Below are 21,010 nucleotides of genomic sequence, written 5' to 3' on the forward strand. Positions count from 1 at the left end.
ACGAAGTGGGGTATGGCGCCACCCATAGAAAATTAGGATTAGCAAGAAGACGTTAAGAAAAACGTATCATCAAGAATGATTATTCTGACAAATGACTGAGGATTAACTGTCTATTTCTTAATAAAAGTCTATGGGATTTTGGCTTCTTGGAGTCCACAGGTACTTCCTATTCGGAACTGTCCATCACAGTTATCCATGTTAACACTCTAAGTCTTCACTTCCTTCCCTTGTTTATCCTTTTTCTGCTGCCATCTGGCTCAGTGGGCTAAGTATAGGGTTTGCACGCAGGAGACCTGGGTTGAATCGCGGGGTGTCCATTGATCTCCATCCAGATTGGGTCTATAGGCAAGACCCTTGACCCCCAACTGGGTCCCTTCAAGTACAGGGTTGCGTCAGGAAGGGTATCCGGTGTAAGCCCCAAATGCCAAATCACTGCTGTGACACAGTGGTTTTTCACTGTGGTGAGTCCGAAGAGTTAAGCTAGAGATTGCTTGTGCCATTTTCGGATGAGTTTAGAATCTACTCCAACATGTCGGGCAGATTTTTCTTAAGTATGCTCATTGGCGTATGTCACCACAAAGTTTAAAAGCTAAATCAAATGAAAGTTTCTTGGCCACCGCTATACTAGCTTACAACATAATACCATACGGCCCCCCCTGACTCCGGGAAGATGGGCGGATCTTAAAGGAGCCTGGCGTCTAAGAGAGCAAGCCCTTAGACCCAGAGTTTATTTGAGATTGGCGTCTATTAGAGACCAGCCACTTTTGGAAGATATACAGTACCAATCTAAACCCAAAACAAAAAAATGGCAGCAGGAGATGAATTTTGTCAATTCTGGTTGTCCAAATGCATATTTAGTTGCTTCTTTTGGAGACATAAGGCAATCTACTAACTCTGAGAAGTTTTTGAAACATCTTTTGTCTTTAAGTCACAATAACCTTGATGAAACACACCTTTAAAACCTTTCAGAGAAAATTGTGTTTTTTGGTATCTTTAATATGTTTTGTGGAAGACATTTACAGATAAAATATATTAATTTTGGCTAAAAACGGGAACACTTCTAGAATAAATGATTGGAGTGAGTCTTTAAAAAAGTATATCCAGCTGTTGCCAAAAACATCTATTGTTGTCAGACTTTTATTCATGATGAATGAATTTAGAATGAGTTGTCACTGGTTTCTAAAGCCTTAAAAACCCACCAATGTCACTCATACTCTGCTTTGACTCTTTCGCTTCATTGACACACATTTCCTCAGTCTTTACATTTTCACAGAGCTCATTTGTCTCACTCGAGTGGACACAAAACCAGAGAGGAAATGATAAAGCAGTTCTTGACAAAACGACACGGCTTTTCCGGCCCTCTGCGGGGAGATGGAGTGGAGTGTTTGGTTCAGATAGCTGTTCAGCACGGACGGCGAGGAAGCAACAAACACCAAATCATAGAGCGGCAGAGCGTTTTGTCCACTAGGAGAAACTTGCTTTCAGCATTTAGAGTGGGTTTGCTTTTCTGTGAATAGAAATAACTCCACTGCGGTTGGTATCATGTACCACTTTAATTGACATCTCCTGTGTACTTTTAGATTCTTTAATTATATTACTTATGATATTTAAATTGAGCTTTTTTTAAATTCAGAAACCAATAAATGTGCATCAATTTGAATCTCCACAACCTTTTGATTTTTGAACATTCTGGTACAAAAAACAGGGAAAAGATCTAATTATGAAATGTACTTAAAATATACAAAGCTAGCATTTTAAAGACTAATATAAAAGTTTTAATTATATTTTTTTATGTGCTTACTTTGGCAAAGTCAACATTAATGCAAAGTAAAATCTGTGTACAGGATGTAAAGTTTGAAGATTTTTGTATTTTGACACACTACGCCGCTGCAGATAATTTGCTGCCTTTGGGTCTCACAAGAGCCGCCCTCAGGCTCTTTTATTGACCTGGGTTCACAATATTTCTCTGCTCTTGGCAGAAGGCTGTGATCCCTTCACAATATTGAATATCCATCCATCGTTTTTGGCACACTTAACTGCCTTGTCATCTCTGCTTAAAGTCTTGGCAAGGCAAACCTCAGGAAGGACTGCTTTGGACACCTCTCACTCTGCTAAATATTGCTTTCATTGCAAGTGTTCAAGTCACATTTAGGTTTTATTAAACTTACAAACAAGTCACATCTATTTTCTTACTTTAAAATAACAAGAGAGTTGGTGTTTTTTCCACATTCCATTTACTTACAAATCCAAATAAACTGAAGGTTTAACTTAAAATATTGTATAATTGTTTCTTAGACCACATTTGACCAAACCCACACGTCCCTCGTATGTGTGCAGAAATAAACTCATTAAACACAGAACAGGCTGTCTTTGTGCATTGACTGTAAACAGTTTTTGAAAGCTACGTTTCGCATGAAAACAAATAACCTTGGGAATTGTTGTTTTAATTGGATTTTCTAGAGTTGTGGCCAGGGTAAAATAAAAAAAAGTGGATCGGTGTTATACACAGTTTTAAATATGAAAGCGTTCAGCTTGTTCAGGTCATTACTGCTTGTTTTTTTGTATTTATAAACTTTATAGTTTTTGAAATATTGAGCAAAATATGCCCCACAGGAAATGAATGACAAAGTCTTCAAATTTCAAAATTTTAAGTAGATTAGCAACAAAACCTTTAAATATATTTAAGGCTATGTTTTCATCTTTTAAAGTAATTTTCAACAAATATGGAGTTAACCTAATGTTTTAGCAACATATTAACACTTTTGGCAAATGTATTATCTACTGTGGTTTTTAATGCTAATTTAGAGTTTAGCTTCAATTTTAGCAACAGGCTATCGTTTTTTACTCATTTAATTTACTAAGTAATTTTAGGCAGTTTTTGAAATTACCAAGTAAGTGCTTTTTTTTTTTTTTCTTTTGCTAATTTCACAACTGCGGAGGATTTTTATGCTAATTTAGAGTTTAGCTAATATTTTAGCAACATGCTAACGTTATTTACTACTGAGGAATCCTAGTCTATTAGGGAGATTAGCTAGTATTTAAGCAATGAGCTAGCTTTTTAGGATAATTTGGCATCTGCAGAGGATTTTTGGGCTATTTTGATGTTTAGCTTATATTACAGCAATACACTAAATATGTTTTGCAAACTTGGAAAGTATAAGAGCTTAGGGATTTTTTACTTCAGCGCTTTTTCATAGTTCTTTAATAATATTTCCAGTCTTTAGGTAAATTTAACATTTTGCATTTTTAGCAAATCCCTTCAGCAATTAAAGTAAATTGCGTCACCATTTTCAACTAAAGCTTAAGCATCTTCAGCGACTACTTTCTGCAAATAGCATTCAAACTAGTGCTATCGCAGGAAATGCAACTTTTCTAGTTATATTTCAATTTATACAGTATATTTTTGAAAATAAGTAAAATGTGCAAACGATGTGACATAAAAAAGCATAATTGGGTCATTTTTTAAAAAGAAAAATTAGTTTTTTTAAGGATGTTTGACAAAAACCAGCTTAGTGACCAAGTAGTAGAGTGTCCACCCTTAGTCCTTTCCTGCTTTAAGGGATGATTTGGGTGTTTAAACCTCCAAATAGTTCATAATCATTGCTGTGATCGGTCCTCCAAAAGACAAGGTAGATAAAAAAGTAAAAATAAAAAACACACAAAAAGGACTTAAATACTATCAAATTATAATGGTATGTTTAGTTTGGAGGAAAACTGGGCAAAACTTAAAATATATACATTTTACCAACACATTCTCATCCCTGACTTGTTTAATATTGACGTTTGGTTAAGGAACACTGCGTCACTTTTTGACGTTTTGGCTGTCCCTAAAAATCAAGGGTCCACAACCCTCGGGATGCGATACCGGATGTGGTACCGGACGTGAACTGGTCCCCGGGTTGCATATAATACCTGTTCCCAAACTCTGCACTGAACCCAAACCGGTACCAGATGCGGAACTGGAGTTTTTATTCCAAAACTGTGGTTTATGATCCCATTTTAGCTCCATTTTCACCAATGGGTTGGTGTCCCACAGGGAAATGCTGCGTTCATGTAGTGTTAGAATAGCTTTAAATCATGATATTAATCAATTCATTGTTCAAATTCACCAATAATTTTGAACTAAGAATGCTTGTTAGCTCTTTTTTGCATTTCTTAGGAATCTTTAGTCTGCAGATTTCCTGGAGTAGACTGACCTATAAAAGCATGACATCAGTAACACTTGTTATTATCATAAAAACACAAATATTCAACACATTGTCACCCGTTCTCCAGCTGCACCAAATGTCATCGTGTGTCTTCTTCGCCACAATTAACGCAAGATGCGTATTCGTTGAGTCACATGGCCTCGCATAGACACACACGAGTCACGCAGCAAGTTACAGGTTGTATTAACTTATCCGGTCCTGTCAGTTACTGTGATCTGGATGCACTACAGTGACCTTTGCATTGGCGTGTCAGTTTGCTTTGTCTTTATTTGCTCCTCTGCAAGCATGTCTCCTGCATGCACAAAGCAGGCATGTGAAAGAGTCTCCAAACTGACAGTGTGTGATTGTGTGTGTGTGTGCAACATCTGCCAGGTGAGGCAGGAAAGTCGTGATAAGTCAAGCAGCACACGCAGCAGAAAGCAGAGCTGAAGAAGCACAACTGAAACAAGTTAGCAGTGTTTTATGGAAACGTAGGAGTAAAACAAGAAAAGGAGATTTATACTGTTTGATTTGGACTTTTTTTTATTTCTGAGATCATTTTTCAGGGTTTTATTCAAACATGTGTCATGTCTGCACACATACTAGCTTTTATGTTAATAGATTTATGTTTTTGTATTTACTGTATGTTTAATTTTCCACAGATTTTTGCCTTTTGTCTGTACAGCTCCACTAAACTCGAATTTAATTAAAAAAAATATTTGGAATCAAATAAAACTTTTTTTTCCTCATTTAAGATTATTTAATTCTATGTATTACAACTTTTTCAATCATATTTTTTATCATTAGAAAGGATTTTGAATAGAAATTTGCTTTGATTTAATGTCACATTTGTTGATGATCATCAACCACATACAGTCTAAACTTCTTTTTTGGTGAATCTTCTTTATTTATTCTTTCATTCTTCTCTCGTCTGCCAGATTGCAGTTGCCTGGAAACTGGAGTTTTATTTTTTTTATGTAGACTTTGATATTCTCAAGTCTGCTTTAAAAAAGAAACCTTGCCTGTAATGAGTTTGTAATAAATATTCCAATCTAAATGTTGAGTCAAAATCAGAAAACACTAATATGTGTCTGTTTGCTCTATTCTTCTCAAACGTGGAACATAATTATTGATTTATTAACACACAAGCGTTTGCAGGTTGTTGATGTCATCATTTATGAATCTATAAGCTTCACCTGGACAGCTTTCAGAGCTTCTAGCTCCACTTCCTGCGATAATGTAGGCAGAGTTGTTGTGTGACCCTTAAAAAACTTTGAGATACGGCTGAAGCTGCAGTATTTTCCTGTTTATTTATACTTTATTTATGCTCTGAGACTTGTTTCTCCAGGCAGTCAAACTGGAGAGTGTGTGTGTGTGTGGGGGGGGGACTCGTTTCCATTTCCTGCTCGTGGAGCAGAGCAGCTGACGGAGATGACTGACAATATATCCGGCTTTACGACTCAAGGTGCTATCGAAATGCAGCGCTGCTGTAAGAGCCATTCTTAATACATCCTCAGTGCTGGGCTTTGTTGAGAAAAGACTGTGTTATCCTCTTAAGTGACTATGAAAAGCTGATAGCTCCGTGTCCTTTGCGAAGGACGCAACGTGAGGCTGGGGAGCAGAGTTTGCTTCTTTATGTCTTCTAGCTGTGGTCAACTCTCAACGGGATTGCTAAGTGGTGACAGAGTCAGATAATGTGAGGTCATTCATCTGCTGCTATTTTTTTGTCAGCTGTGATGAGGAGTCAAGTAGAATAACAGAAGAGTCACAACTTTGTGTACAAAATAAGCCAAAATGAACAGGAAATAAATAAATTACTGAGATTTTATTGGTTAATTTAGTGTTTAGCTAATATTTCAGCAACATGCTAACTTTGTTTGGCTAATTTGTTATCTACTGAGGTTTTATTGATTAATTTAGAGTTTAGCTTCTATTTTAGCAACAGGCTAACAATTCTGATCAATTTAGTTTACTGAGGAATTTTAGGCTATTTTGGAGTTTAGCTAGTATTTTAGCAATGAGCTTGCTATTTTGGCTAATTTGGCATCAACTGAAAGTTTTTATGCTAATTTAAAGTTTAGCTAATATTTTAGCAACATGCTAACGTTTTTGGCTAATTTGTTATCTACTGAGGTTTTATTGGTTAGTTTAGAGTCTAGCTTCTAGTTTAGCAACAAAAAATGTTTTTTACTAATTTAGTTTACTGAGGAATTTTAGGCTATTTTGGAGTTTAGCTAGTATTTAAGCAACGAGCTAGCTCTTTTGGCTCATCTGGCAACTACAAAGGTTTTGGGGTTAATTTAAAGTTTAGCTCATATTTAAGCAAAACACAAAATATTTTTTGCAAAATTGGTATGTTTAAGGGATTTTAAGCAATTTTACTACAACATTTTAAGAAATTGAGGATCTGCTTCAGCGCTCTAGATCTTTTCCAGTCTTTAAGCAAGTTTAACATTTTGCAAATAACTTTTGCAGCAAATCCCTGCAGCAATTAAAGTCAGTTGCGTCACCATTTTCAATAAAAATCTCCCCAAAAAATATAAACCTAAGCTACTTTCTCAACATCATCCATGTTTCCATGATGTGGCAACAAATGAAATCCAGAAAAACTTTGTCAGTTGCTCTGCAGCCGGGGTGTTAAGCAATAACGCTGTCAAAAGAGAGGCGGCAAACACGAATCTGATGCACAAATCCCGTTTGGTGTGAATGCACAATTAATGAAAAAGTGGAGCTATGCTATTCTTGTTGAGTTTTGATTGGAAAGAAACTGATTTTGGTCTCGCTATAAGTCGTAGCTAAAGAAAATTTCACCTTTTGGGGGAATTTACTAATACATAAATATCTCAGATATTTGGGGAGACTTCCTCAGTTAGATAAATCAGAACAGCATTGCTGCTGTTTTTATAGTTTTAAATAAATTAAAGTTTACACAGTGTTTTATTTTGTGTCTATTCTCTATTTTCTAAGTGCAGGAGTTTAAGATAGATTGGTGACTAGCGTGCTATTTTCTCTTTAGTTAATTTTTACAGCCTTTTTGCCACTTTTCATTAGCTCTACTAAAGTATATAAGTGCTTTTACATTTAATGACCATTTCATACATTTTTGATAAGGAGCAGTAGATCTGTATTGGGGCTTTCTATGCATTAAGCAGCTGTACTATTGGGTCTGTTGTCCCCCCAGTGATGACTAATGAGGATTTATGAGAAGTTTGTCAGTACATTTCGTCACTTGAACGCATAAAATAATACGATGAAGAAAGTGTTTGCACAGGAACCCTCATATAGGAGTGAGTTATTTTAGCGGTCAGCGTTCTGATGTCAGTGTTTTTGTCGTGTGAGGAGGACACAGCAGAAGGTGGTGAGAGGACCGGCCTCCACACATTCCCATGGGTCAGGTTTGGGATGTCCGTGGAAGCAGCTGACGCAATAAAGTTCCTTATTAGACTAAACTTAACACAATCAACTGGTGGCAAATGGCAACCAAGACAGGGATGATTAGGATCCCACTGCACTTTCTGTCGTTGGTGCTCGTGTTTATAAAGACAACACCAAAGGAAGTGTAGAAGATGCAGAATAGCAATTAGGACTGTGTACTGTGGATATTCTTAGTACAGTACTGATCAGTATGTGTGTGTGTAAGTGAAGGAGACACTGTGTGTTTAGGAAAAAGAAAGTCTGAGTGACTGTGGCCCACAGTTTCCATGGAAACGTCAGAACCCATCCTGGTATCCATGGTAACTTCAGGTTGGTACCCACAGAGTTGAGTGAAAGGGAGATGAGGGTAAGAAGTAGAGGTGAAGAAAGAAAAGAAGTAATTTGATGGAGAAAAAAAAGTGCCAAAGACACAGACGTCCTCATTTGTGAGCCACCGGATGATAAGTAGACGGTTTATGCACATAACTTTATTTGTGTCAGAAAGGTTCTACATAAATTTACCTTTGAATTGATTCTCCCCCTTAAGAACTTTTAAAGTTGCATGACTCTGGGATGTCACACGTTTCCTGGAGTTTGGGCCAAGAAAAAAATACCTTGATTTACTTTTAGTCATTGGAGGTCCCAATACATTTTCAGCTACTAACACTTGATGAAAAATGTAAAGTTTTGGTAAACGTTGTCCTAAATAAAACAAGTGCAGAAGTAGAAAGAAAAGAGTAAAAAAAGTAATTTATTTATAATTAACCTCTGATTCACATACTGAATATGTAAGATATATTTTTACAAATGTTGACTTTATTTGCTTAACATCACCTTGCACAAGTTTTTGAAGAACTTTGTGAAGCTTTGGATTTATGTGGGCAGAATGATCGGAAGCAGATAAAGGATAAAGCATCAGTGAGGTGTAATCGTGATCTTTTGTTATCCTCTAACCCTCTAGATAACTATGTACATGAAGGTACAAACATAACAAATGAACCAAACACGTGGATTGTATTCACCGGGAGTGGAATACATAACATCATATATACATATCAAGTCATTTTTATGCCTCCATATGACAAACAAAAGTCTCAGTTTTGACATAAAAATTTCCTAAATTGCCAACAAAATGTAAAGTTCGAAAAAGAAAACTTCCTAATTTGCAAATTAAAAATATGAAATATTTGCTTTCAAAAAATATTTTTGCTTTCAAGAAGTATTTTTGCATTTCAAATCATTTGTTTCACTAAAATGATGAAAACATTTCTGTTTGCAACAGAAATGTTTTCTATGGAGCCCCTAAAGGGACATCAAAGTAAAAAGAATTTACAAATAAAAAAAAAATAAATAAAAGAAAAATAAAAAAAAAAAAAGTTCTGGATACTATCTGGTGCTCAACAGATAGTATCCAGTTAATATCCGGTGCTCAAAAAATAGTAACCAGAAACATTTTTTTTTTTTAGAAAAAAACAAAAAAAATCTGGTCACTATCTGGTGCTCAACAGATAGCAACCAGAATATATATATATTTTTTTACTTTAATTCTTTTTTTTACTTTCGATGTAATTTTCAGATGCGTTGTGTCTCATTTCGGTTTAGTGGCACATACGTCACACCAAACTGAAACTCATGAACGTAAAATCAAAGATAGGGAGAAATCGAGATGAGAGACAACGCATCTGCAACACAATGCAAAAACATGTTTTGAAAGCAAAAAAAAAAGTTTTTTTAAAAAGCAAATATTTAATCTTTAATTTGCGAGTTATTAAGTTTTATTCTTAAAACTTTACATTTTGTGTGCAATTTTGGAAATTTGATCTCAAATCACTTTTGGCACAAAAATCACTCCATAGACAAACGTATTATGTGAATGCACTTCAACTCTAAGACTAAATGAAGTATATAAATTGGTAAAAACTGTGTATTTTCATGGTTGGTTTGGTGGTACATTGTGTTTCTAGATGCATTAAAGTTACAAACATCATGTCACAGACTAGAACTACAATGAGTCTAAGCTAATCCCGTCCTGCAGCCCACGCACGCTAACAAAGAAGGTCATTGAAAATGACTCTATAGAATGTCAATGCTGTAATCTGATTAATCTGGTTGATGGATTGGTGGGTTGGTTGACCTATCACAAGTAACTGAATTATTGCTCCACCTTTCAGTGATTCTGTCTTCCCTCTTTTCTGTTTCAATCTTCAGTCTTTACCCCCTTCTTTCCCATTTTTCATCCCTTAAACCCAAACCAAATCAGGACGGGGTTTGCCCTTTCTGGGTTTGCAGAAGAGGAGTGTGTCAGGTTAAGCTGTTCCCGGCAGATGTTTTTCTTTGTTTTGTTCTTCCGAGCGCCACGCTGTCTGCCTGTCACCAACAGATGCACGGTTCAAGTGTGTGTTTGAGAATAGGAGCTGTTTCGTGGGAGGGAGGATGCGTCTGTGTGTGTAGCGTAGACAGCTAGCACAAAGTGTGTTGGAGGTTCAGAACAAATTATCAACACAGGAAAATATCCACTTTGATCATGTTTTGAGCTATTTTAAAAGAGGAATTTAAAAAATCTGTCTTTTTCGTGGACATAGTTTCTGCAGAACTTCATTAGAAATTGCCCTCTGAGTCGTGGGCAGAACTCCGCCCCCTCTATCCATCGCCATCGCTGAGAACTCAGAGCAGGGAGCTCCTGATTTACAAGAATTTGAATAAAGAAATACTCAATTTTCTTTATATGTGTCCTCCAACATTAGAGAAATGATTGAAAAACATTAAAAAAGGCGGTTTCTAAAATAATTACAAGCATCATTCTTGGTGAATACCTGTTCTTACACTAATTAGTGCTTCATTATAATTTAATCTTTTATTGGTTCAAATTAATCTGATCTGTTTATTTAGCAACTATGTTCTACTTAATTGCCAATTCTAAGTCAGATTTACTGTTTTAATGAGTGACTCTTTTAAAAATCTCCCAGGAAATACTTTTTTAACCCTCAGTTTCTCCTTATAGAGTAAAACTTAAGTTCTTCTTTTAATTAATTATTGGGTAACGACAGATATTAATGCCCAAATATGTTTTAATTAAGGAAAGTAGATACGTAAAAACAATTAATCATTTAACATTTTTTTGCAATTGAGGCTTACGTCCAGGATACATTTTTTTTATTTTTTTGAGCCAATTTTAATGATGTTTTAGCATATTTTTCCTTTATTATAGCCTCACTTATTCTGAGCTATTTTAGGACTCACACAAGTGCTGCATCCTCCTAGCTTCAGGTTTGACTAACTCTTCCCAGGAGATGAGTCTGGAGTCTGGAATGACTGCTCCAGCCCTCTGTCCCAGACCTTTGGCCCTGAAGCTCGTGTGTCCATGGGAAAACAGCCGAAACAAGAGGAGGATCACGGGACGGGATAGATGGACAGATTTATAGATGATAGAAAAAAGACGTTTTTTGGCCTTAGGATTAATTTAAAGTTCGCTACGGTGTGTTTCTTTGATTTTATTTTCGTTTTAAGACAAAGTGACAGATATGGGATGATTTAGTAAATGATGAATTGTTGACATCTCCACTGAAGAGTCAAGAAGTCATACTATCGTACTCTTTTAAAGTCATTTCGGGACATTTCCCAGGACCTCAGACAGGAGGTCATCTCTGTGACCACAACTTAAAAAAAACTCTGATATAAAAAACTGTACATATGTGTGTGGAGTTGTGCCGGACAGGAAAAGAGCTTCACTGATTAAACAATCAAATAGCTTTAATTGTGTACATGATTAAAAATACTTGTTCACACATAAATAAACACATATCCTCAAACACAAAGTCAAAGCCGAGCTTTAAAAGAAGAGAAATAAGCTAGTGTGAATAAATAACTGCATGACTTTTGATAAATGTTTTATCAAAAGTTGCTCCAGCTGTCTGGAATTATACTCAATTTTATTCATTTTTGTTGCTTTTGATCAGTAAGCATTTGTGTGGTTTTTGTGTGTCCGCAGGAGCGTGTGGAGTATCTGTTCCTCATCATTTTTACAGTGGAGGCGTTCCTGAAGGTTATAGCCTACGGCCTGCTCTTCCACCCCAACGCCTACCTGAGGAATGGCTGGAATCTGCTCGACTTTATCATTGTAGTTGTAGGGTGAGTAAACGGAACCGTGCAAAAAGTGAACAAAATAAGTGAAAAACAGTGAGGTCTTAGTATTTGTTTGTCAGTATTATCAGCATTTTCTTCAATTTTGGTGACATAAAAGATGAGCATACTTAACAGGTGATTCAAAGCACTGATTAATATTCAACTTTTTTTGTATGTTTGTTTCTTAATTACAAGTCCAATCCTAACAGGTTGATTTTTCTTTTTTTTTTTGGCAAATTTTCTTGCATTTTTTTTAAAAGAAATATAATTAAAAGCTTTATTGTCTTTTTTTTTCTTTCTTTTTTTCATGTATTCTAAAAGGGTCGAGTATTTAAAATATGTGCAAAACTCTAAAAAAAACATTTCTTAAGTTTCTCATCATTTTAAAGTTAAATGGTTTGTATGCTAACTAATGGGGAAAAAAAGCTCTTTTATTTCATGACAGTTTACTATTTTATATTAAAATACCCAAAACCAAGAAAATATGTAAAAATCTAGCTGCAAAAATATATATTTTTTATTTCAGAAGAGCGCTCTTAGCTCTCACTCAAAAGTTTCTGATGATTCTAGAGGACAGAAGCAACCAGGCGCAACTATTCTAAAACTTACTTACTATTGAGGGACTAAAAGTAAATTCCTTCTCTGCTATTTTGTATTAAATCTTGGCAACAGAGCTCATCTGCTAAACCCTCTTTGTGTGTGTGTGTCCTCATGCATGCCTCCTTGAATTCTCTGCTTGCCAGCTGTGTTTGTGTTCCTTGTGCAGGAGGTAATGAACTAGATCCAGTGGACCTGACAGATACATTATTGCCATAAAATGGTCTAATTGACCATGAGTGTGTGGAGGGAATGGGTGGGATGGTATATTAAGATGCTAAGAGGGAAATGGCAAAAAAAAGGAGCCCTCAGGCTGAAGGCCCCAACAAACAAACACACAAATGCATGGTTTGGTGTGTTCTTGAATGTTTACACTCGACATGCAGCGAATTCTTCTTTATCTAATTCTAGTGTTCACGAGCACTTGTTCGCCACCTACAGTTGGAAGAGGCTTAGTGCGAAAAAACAAAATTGCCAATATACGAAAAACATTTTCATTTTAAATTGAACATTTTTCGGAATAAAGTTGTAATTTATGGAAAATTAAGTTCTACATTTACAGAAAAAAGTAAAGCAGATTTAGCAAGGTGCTTGAGCAGTGCGATTTTTTTTTTCCTGTTTTGTCTTTTCATACTTTAGGAAGTGCAGCAACAAGTTTCTTGCTTTCTCTTTGGCTTCTATTTTAGTCATTTTTATTAAGTATCCAGCAATACTGAGGGGCGTATGGTAAGCCTGCCCCTGTATACGCAGAAAAAGGTCTTAAAAAATGTGCGTAGTGATAGAGAACGCAAGACTTTTGAACCTGGTACACTCAGGATACCATTGACAACTTTTATCCTTTTTGCCCTTTAATCTGTCCTTTTTACGGTTTCTAAAATGTAAATTCTGACTTTTCTTTACATGCAATATAGTTTTAATTGCAGAATTATGCTAGAAATCTCTACAATTACTTGCACTTTTTTCCAACTAAAGTATATAATTCAGCTGGGAGGATTTGATAGCTAAAAACTCTGACGCTGGTAGGCAGCTAAAACATTAGCTAAATGCCAAATTAGCCTAAAAAAGAGGGAAAAAAAAATTAAGTTAGCCAAAACAGCTAGCATGTAGCTGAAAAATAGCGAAGCTTCAAAATATCCTAAAAACTAAAAAAAAAGCCTAAATTCGCCAAAACAGCTTGCGTGTAAATATTAGCCTAACTCCAAAACAGCCTAAAAACTTTTCAGAAAAGCCTAAATTAGCCAAAACAGCTAGCATGTAGCCTAGTTATTAGCTAAACTCCGAAACGGCTTACAAAAAAACCTAAATTAGCCAAAACTGCTAGCATGTTGCTGAAATATTAGCAAAACTCCAAAATAGCCTAAAAAATATTTGTAAATATCAAAAAAAGTCCAAAGAGCTAGCAGAATGCCAAGTTTTAAAACTTTAAAACCGTAACTTTTTAACATATTAAGAACTAGATATATAGCATTAACTGTGATAATGCTAGTGTGAATACTGTAAGATGAATTTGGCCGCTGAAGATTCTAATGCTGCTAGCTGAAGAAACTGAAACTGATAGCTAACATTAGCTAAATGCTAAATTACCCTAAAAAAAGAGGGAAATAAAACTTAAGTTAGCCAAAGCCAAGCTTCAAAATATCCTAAAAACTTTTTAAAAAGCCTAAAATAGCCAAAGCAGCTTGCGTGTAAATATTAGCCTAACACCAAAACACATCAAAAACCTTTCAGAAGAGCCTACATTAGCTAAAACAGCTAGCATGTAGCCTAATTATTAGCTAAACTCCAAAACGGCTTACAAAAAAAGCCAAAACTGGCCAAAACAGCTAGCATGTTGCTGAAATATTAGCTAAACTCCAAAATAGTCTAAAAAATATTTGTAAATATAAAAAAAGTCCATAAAGCTAGCAGAATGCCAATTTTTAAAACTTTAAAACTGTAACTTTTCAGCATAATTATGAATAACAAAAACAGGCAGGAATATTATTCCAGAATAAATCAACTTAAATCTTAAATAACTTTCAATATTTTACTCTCCATAAAAATATATTTGTCAAAACTCTACAAGTTAAAAATTAGTGCAAGATAACTTTGGGCCATTAATAAAAATAGATAAAATGACTTTGAACTGACACATGTGCCTTAGCGTGTTACCAAAAAACATATCTTAAACGGCTATCTTTTAACTTTTTTCCAAGTAAAACTAATAAAGATAAAACCAATCATTGGCTACATTCAGAAATAAAATCACACACGTTTGTCAGCGTCTCACATTTAAAGAAAATATGTCTAGGTGTGACAGCGCTGCGCTTCTGTGTGTGCATGACTGAGTGCTCATCTTCCTGAACGTGTTGGCCAAACAGCCAAGGCCCCTGCGCGCGCGATTGTGTACGAGTGTGGGTGCAGATGAGAAGCGACAAGAGCGCCTTCCCTCTGGAATAGTCACCATATGGATGAAAGAGCCCGTACCTGCCCCACAGACACCTGTACACACATGTAGACAGATGCCACAGGATGCATACTTTTACTGACCTAAGAGGCCGTGCTGTAAGTTGGGGATGGACACATGTGCCGCTACACAAAGGCTCTAATTATCACTCAAATAAAATGCTGCTGGTGCAGAATAGTGGATCCTTGATGTGCTCGACATAATCTGTTTGAAAGGCGTGCTTCCCACCCAGACACAGAGAGTTAATCAAATTGAGAGGGAGCTAGTGTAGAATAGAGAGGCTAAGAGAGAGCGCGAGAGGGAGAGGGGCCCGATATGTTCTGAGAGGCTTTTTCAAGTGGCCATTTCATCTGTGCTAATTGATAATTCTCCATGACTAACGCTCCTCTGACTGGCCTTTGAGCCACGCTGGTTGTTGATTTCTAAGGGATGTCACAACAAGAAGAAAAAAAAAACAATAAAAACCTCCGCTGGATGTAAAATAATTTAAAACACTTGCTCCTAAAAGATGTCTGTAAAAGTTAATGACTAAAAGACAGTTAAATATGATGTTGCAACCTTTGACACTGAAAGAGTCCAGCCTCACTCGATTGTTCAGCAAATTTTTTCTTTATTTTTATTAATTTAGCCATTTTAAATATTTACAATAACTGAGTTATTGAGTTGTTCTATTTTTCTGTATTAACTAATTTAATTTATGTTACTGTAGATGCTTTATAGTTTTATTTTTTTCTATTCTAATTTTTTATTTTTTTAACATTTTAGCTGTGTTTTATTGTTTTTTGAACTTTTAATTCGCGGCTTCCTGTTTGAATGAGGTCATTTTTAGGTGCCAAATAAATCAATAAAACTTCAAAATAGCAGAACATAGGAGGTCCTTTCAAAATAAAATACAATTAGTGTAGAATCCATTTAAAAAAAACTGTACATATTATATATCTTAGGAAATTTTCTTCTGAACATCAACTAGACACTAATCTACAGCAAAAATTATATTTAATTTATTTTTTTATTGACAGTGAACATCTCTGGCAGTAGATTAAACCTTTTACTATAATTTTGAGGAGTGGAAAAGTACACAAAACCTCTTGATTTAAGTGTGTTTTCAGCAGTTGAACAAAAAAATGTACTAATAGGATCACCTCAGTTTAAAACTCTAAACATTATTGAAAAAACATATTATTTAAGTCATTATTAAAGGATAAAAGAGCCACATGAGGCTCCTCAGGTTGCAGTTTGTATTATTAATGCTTTAAAACCCAATAGTATGACAAAATAGTACATATAAAATACATTCTTACTGAAAAAATGTATTTTTCATTAAATGACATGTACTTTTTAGGGTTTTTTTTTACAGAATCCGTGCAAAAACTGAAATTGTTACTCAACATTTTAACATAATATCATTTTTTGCTTCTATTTTTGGATGGATAGTTTTAACACGAGTGCATCCTCACATCTTGAAAGAACAGAACTAAAGCGAAGCAGGAAATAGCGTGTGACTTCACTTGTTGTAAGGTAGTTGTTTAACCTGATCCGTTGTGAAAACACACAAACGTTACGGCACATTTTCAGACTTCACCACACGTGTGTCCCATCCTGGTTTGCTGATTAAAGCCAGATGCTTCACATTTCCTTATCTTTGATATCCAGAAACCACATGTGAAGCTCGTTTCTTCTTCGGGTTTTGTGTTTGAACTCTCTTCAACATCTGCGTTGTGAAACATTGCACATGTTAGTGTTCTTTTTAAAGAGCTTGCCTCAAGCTGGAGTGAGTGTAAATGTTTGCTGTTGTGAATGAGATAATGTAGAAGTATTACTTAAGTGATGACAAGAAGCACATTGGAGGAAAAGGAAAAACAAGGCTGGAATGACAAGTGTTGATATTCTCTTTTACATGGGAAATTGCAAGTCATTGTGAACATTTTTGGTCTTTAAAAACATATTTTAATTTTTTCCTCCACAGGTTATTCAGTGCAATTCTGGAGCAGGCCACAAAGGGGGACGGGGCCACTCCTATCGGAGGGAAAGCAGCAGGTTTCGATGTCAAGGCTCTGAGAGCTTTCCGAGTACTCAGACCTCTAAGACTGGTCTCCGGAGTACCGAGTAAGTACTGGTGAAAAAAGACATGGGGGATCAGGTGTGAGCCGCTATTGCGCAGGCTGGGGTGGGGGCTGGTTGGACCAAATATCCCAGCTGAGATTGCTACTTGATGCCTCAGACCACAAAAACGCAACGTTGCACAACTATACCGACACAAATGTACGCGTTAGATGAGTTTTCTGTCAGATTTGATTTTAGTAATCACAGAGACGGCACCGAAGGAGTAGATTTTGCAGACGTGTGCTGGTAATTGTTTTTTTTAATGTAAACTAATGTAAGAAGAACAAACAGTATGCATAAGAACATAGTTTAGACAGTTGAGTTTGTGCTTTACAATGCAAAGGCCTTTCTGACAAATCCGAGGTGAATTTGTAAATATAATTCTGCAGAAACTATGTTCTTGAATATGACAGGTTTTTAAATTTTGGCTAAAACAGGCATAATTATAATTAAAAGACCAAACGGAAAGCTTTAGAAATAGCTCCAAAGAAAATCATAGTGGGACTTCAAAGACCAAATCCAATAAAGAATGATCATTTTAGTGTTTTTAAAAAGTCCTTGTAGCATTTTTAATCAAAATAGAGGACCTAAGCAAGGTTAATTTATGATTAAAATTGAGTATTTCTTGATTCAAATTGTGTTGAATCAGAAAACTGGAGGCTAGAAAAAGCTCAGACTAACTAAAATGGGCGTGCCACTCTGGCCCTCTCATGCTTAAATGTGCAAGAAATTGAATAAATAATAATAAAAAATTAATAAAGTCACCTTTTTAGCTTTGTTTTGATCTCTTACTGTGCCACAATTTCACAAATTTAAATAAAATACCTCAAAATTAGGCTTTTCAGAGAGGTATTAGATTTAAAATTGCGATTAATTAGATTAATTAATAACAGATCTCGATTAATTAATCGCACAAAAATAATAGCATGACAGCACTATGTAAACTCTTTGTTTTATGGGTTTCATTGTTTTATTTGTTTGCTTTTGTGTTAAAAAATATAAAACTAAAGGTAGAGCTGCACAATATTAGAGGTCAATATTGAGACAAATGAACAAATGGCAAAACAAAAAACAACTAGTATATGATTTCCATTTCACTGCAACATTTTTGCTTTTTTTGATTTGTTAAATACTTCTACCATGAGATTGTTAAATATTTGTTGCAGTTTGTCATCTTGTGGCTAATATCACAACTAAAGGTATTCCTTCATGTTTTAACAACAACCTGTTAGTCAATTTGATTGCTTTTAAATTGCTTTATTTTGCATTTAAGCTTCACTTGAATCCTTAACTATTGTGTCTGTGCTGCAGGTTTACAGGTAGTGTTGAACTCTATAATCAAAGCCATGGTCCCGCTGCTCCACATTGCCCTGTTGGTCCTCTTTGTCATCATCATCTACGCCATAATTGGCCTGGAGCTCTTCATGGGCAAGATGCACAAGACCTGCGTTCACAACCACACAGGTACGCTAGATACGGGATGCTTTGCACCAGTGCACAGATGAAAATACCAACAAGCATGTTTACAGCCGGCTTTGTGCACCCCAGCGCTCAGAAAAGCACGCTTCAGTAAGCAGAGGCAGCGAGTTTACGGATGAACACAAATGTGAGCAGCGCGAGGACACAAACCTTTCAATGCCAACATCAGGCTGAGCATGGCTGTCCTGTCACTTTTCTGTCCCTCTGTTGGTAACTTTGTACTGTTTCATCCGCGATGGAGCAAGGCGGATAAAACAAACTGTGTTAAAAAGCCTTAATTAATTATTTATTTTGTCATTTATTTTTTTGCCTTAGAGTAAATTGCCTAAGCGATTACGGAAACTGCAGCTGCCATGAATGATTGAAACAATTTTCAGATAAGGGCATCAGGTATAAATGGACTTGAGTGTTATTATGATAATATTATAGGTCCCATAAGAGCCATTAGTTATTTCCTGGATAAGTGATGGTGAAATACTCTCCTATGCACAGCCCAGGAGAGCTTGTTTCTTATAGTTTGGCACATCATATTTTTACTTTATTTAGTGTTTAACCTCATTAATTGCGTTAAGTTTTGTGTCACAAAATGCAAGTTACAATATTCTTCCATCATATGGAAATTGAGAATATACTGAAAGATTCCTATTTACAAAAAATGTTTATTTTTATCACACATTTTTGCATTTTTACTATAAATAGTCTGGACCCAAATTACAATTAATTTAACGTTGGAACAAACGTTCAAATCATATATTTATTTTTCTGATTGTATATCAACACATTTTCCTTGTGAAATTGAATTTTTCCTGTTTTCCCAGGCTTGAATGCAGAGGAAAAGCCGGCACCGTGCGCGCCGGATGGTGCCTACGGCCGCCACTGCACGCAGAACGGAACCCAGTGCCGAGTGGGATGGGAGGGTCCAAACGATGGCATCACCAACTTTGACAACTTTGCCTTCGCCATGTTAACGGTGTTTCAGTGCATAACCATGGAAGGCTGGACGGACGTGTTGTACTGGGTGAGCCGTGCACCACAAAGGAGGTTTTGTGTGTCAGCATGAATGTGCAGGACGACACATTTTGTGAGCAGTTTTGAATGACAGCTTCAGGAGCTCAGGTACTGACCCACTGGGTCATGAAATTACTACATCATGAATCCGATCTTACCTGTTTAATAGAAATGTGTGTGGGGGTTGTCTGCATTAGTGTAAAAATGTGTTAAGTTGCGCAGATGGCTTCCTGACTCTACACCCCTTCTGTTGCTTTTTTTTTTCTGTCTACTATTGACAAGTACTTTACACACACAGCTCAAAATACATACATTCTGACAGCTGTTTACCTCACAATTTACCTCCTTATTCACAAAACCAAAAGTATTACTTATGTTCACCGTGCATTAGTTTAATTTATTTATTTATATATATATTTTTAGTTTAATTTATATTGGAGTAACAATTTACCATCTACTGTTATTCTTCAATATATAAATAAACTTAAAATGTAATAATCTACACAAAAAACACCTTTTGCAAACACATAGACACCAATATTCTGCCAAATCAGTATTCTTTTCTGATTTTAATGAAACAACATTCTGTTTAAGACTGTTTAGAACTAGAAAGGTAAATTACCTGCGATAATGCGTGTGTGAATACTGATCGCTGAATGCGGTCACTGAATATGCTGAAAGACAATAGGTGTGTTTGAGATCCCCAGCGCCTCGCCTGCATCGTCGGCGAGACTAAGCTGCTGCTGGAGGGGGCGGAGAAAGCCGCCTGAGATGAGGGCGAACGACGAGACTGTACGAGATCAAGGAGTTGGGGGTTGTCTTTAACATTCGGCTGAAAGTTAATAAGCCACTCCTCCTAGTATGATTTGTGCTGTTGTGTCTTTTATATTACTTTTTAACATCTTTTAGAGTAAAACTGTTAATAAAATAGCCGCAGGATTCATTACATGTGCACTGTCCCAAATAAATAAATAAAATTAAATTAAAGTTAAGTTTTAGAGGCAACAATAACAAATATGACCACAGATTATTTGAAATCTTGTTTATTTTTTCATCAGTGATTCACTACCTTCCAGAAAAAGTAATAAAATACACCGATGTCCTTCATTTAACGCCAGTTATTTCACACTGAACTACAAGAACTGTGTGGACACAGTTTCCCACAATGCATTGTTTTGTAGTCCGCAAGACGGCATGCAGCCAGCGCAGTACCTATTTTCTGGCTGCGCTGGCTTAGGAAGGCGCCTTGAACCCGCCCCTTTCTCGCGATACTTCGTGACGGCAGACATTTGACGTCAGTGCAAGAAACTAACCAACATGCACCGCAATCCAGGCGATCTGCGCAGCGCCTGGGGATCTCAAACACACCTATTTACTGCTGAAGGTATGTGCTGAAAATGCTAATGCTTTTAGCATAATGACAACGTTGCTAAAAGACTTAAAAGTTGCCCAAAATGCAAAAAGTGCGGAACGAATTTGAAGATATAATTAAAAATCACGAAAAACAGGGAAAAATTATAATATGCGTGTAAAATTGATGAATATCAAAAAAGCTAGCATGTTGCTAAAATATTAGCTTAACTTAGAATTAGCCCAAAAAAATCAGTAGATGCCAAATCAGCCAAAAAAGCTAGCATGTTGCTAAAATACTAGA

The 21,010-nt window shown here is 36.0% G+C and overlaps 1 protein-coding gene and 1 long non-coding RNA gene across 13 annotated transcripts in view; one reads left to right on the top strand and one right to left on the bottom strand.

Moving 5' to 3' along the window:
* Window positions 1–21,010, top strand: part of cacna1c (calcium channel, voltage-dependent, L type, alpha 1C subunit) — a 190,283-nt gene that overhangs the window by 108,751 nt on the left and 60,522 nt on the right. For all 12 annotated transcript variants that reach the window (XM_024289135.2, XM_024289151.2, XM_024289219.2 and 9 more), the window contains exons 4-7: window positions 11,590–11,729; window positions 16,733–16,872; window positions 18,181–18,333; window positions 19,167–19,366. In XM_024289135.2, the coding sequence (XP_024144903.1) occupies window positions 11,590–11,729; window positions 16,733–16,872; window positions 18,181–18,333; window positions 19,167–19,366 (633 nt within the window). The remainder of the gene's footprint in view (window positions 1–11,589; window positions 11,730–16,732; window positions 16,873–18,180; window positions 18,334–19,166; window positions 19,367–21,010) is intronic.
* The window catches only part of LOC112156859, a 67,497-nt gene that overhangs the window by 29,285 nt on the left and 17,202 nt on the right, over window positions 1–21,010 (bottom strand). The gene's annotated exons all lie outside the window — the stretch shown is intronic.

The sequence above is a fragment of the Oryzias melastigma genome, linkage group LG23 (assembly GCF_002922805.2).
Source record: "Oryzias melastigma strain HK-1 linkage group LG23, ASM292280v2, whole genome shotgun sequence".
NCBI classification, from domain to species: domain Eukaryota; kingdom Metazoa; phylum Chordata; class Actinopteri; order Beloniformes; family Adrianichthyidae; genus Oryzias; species Oryzias melastigma.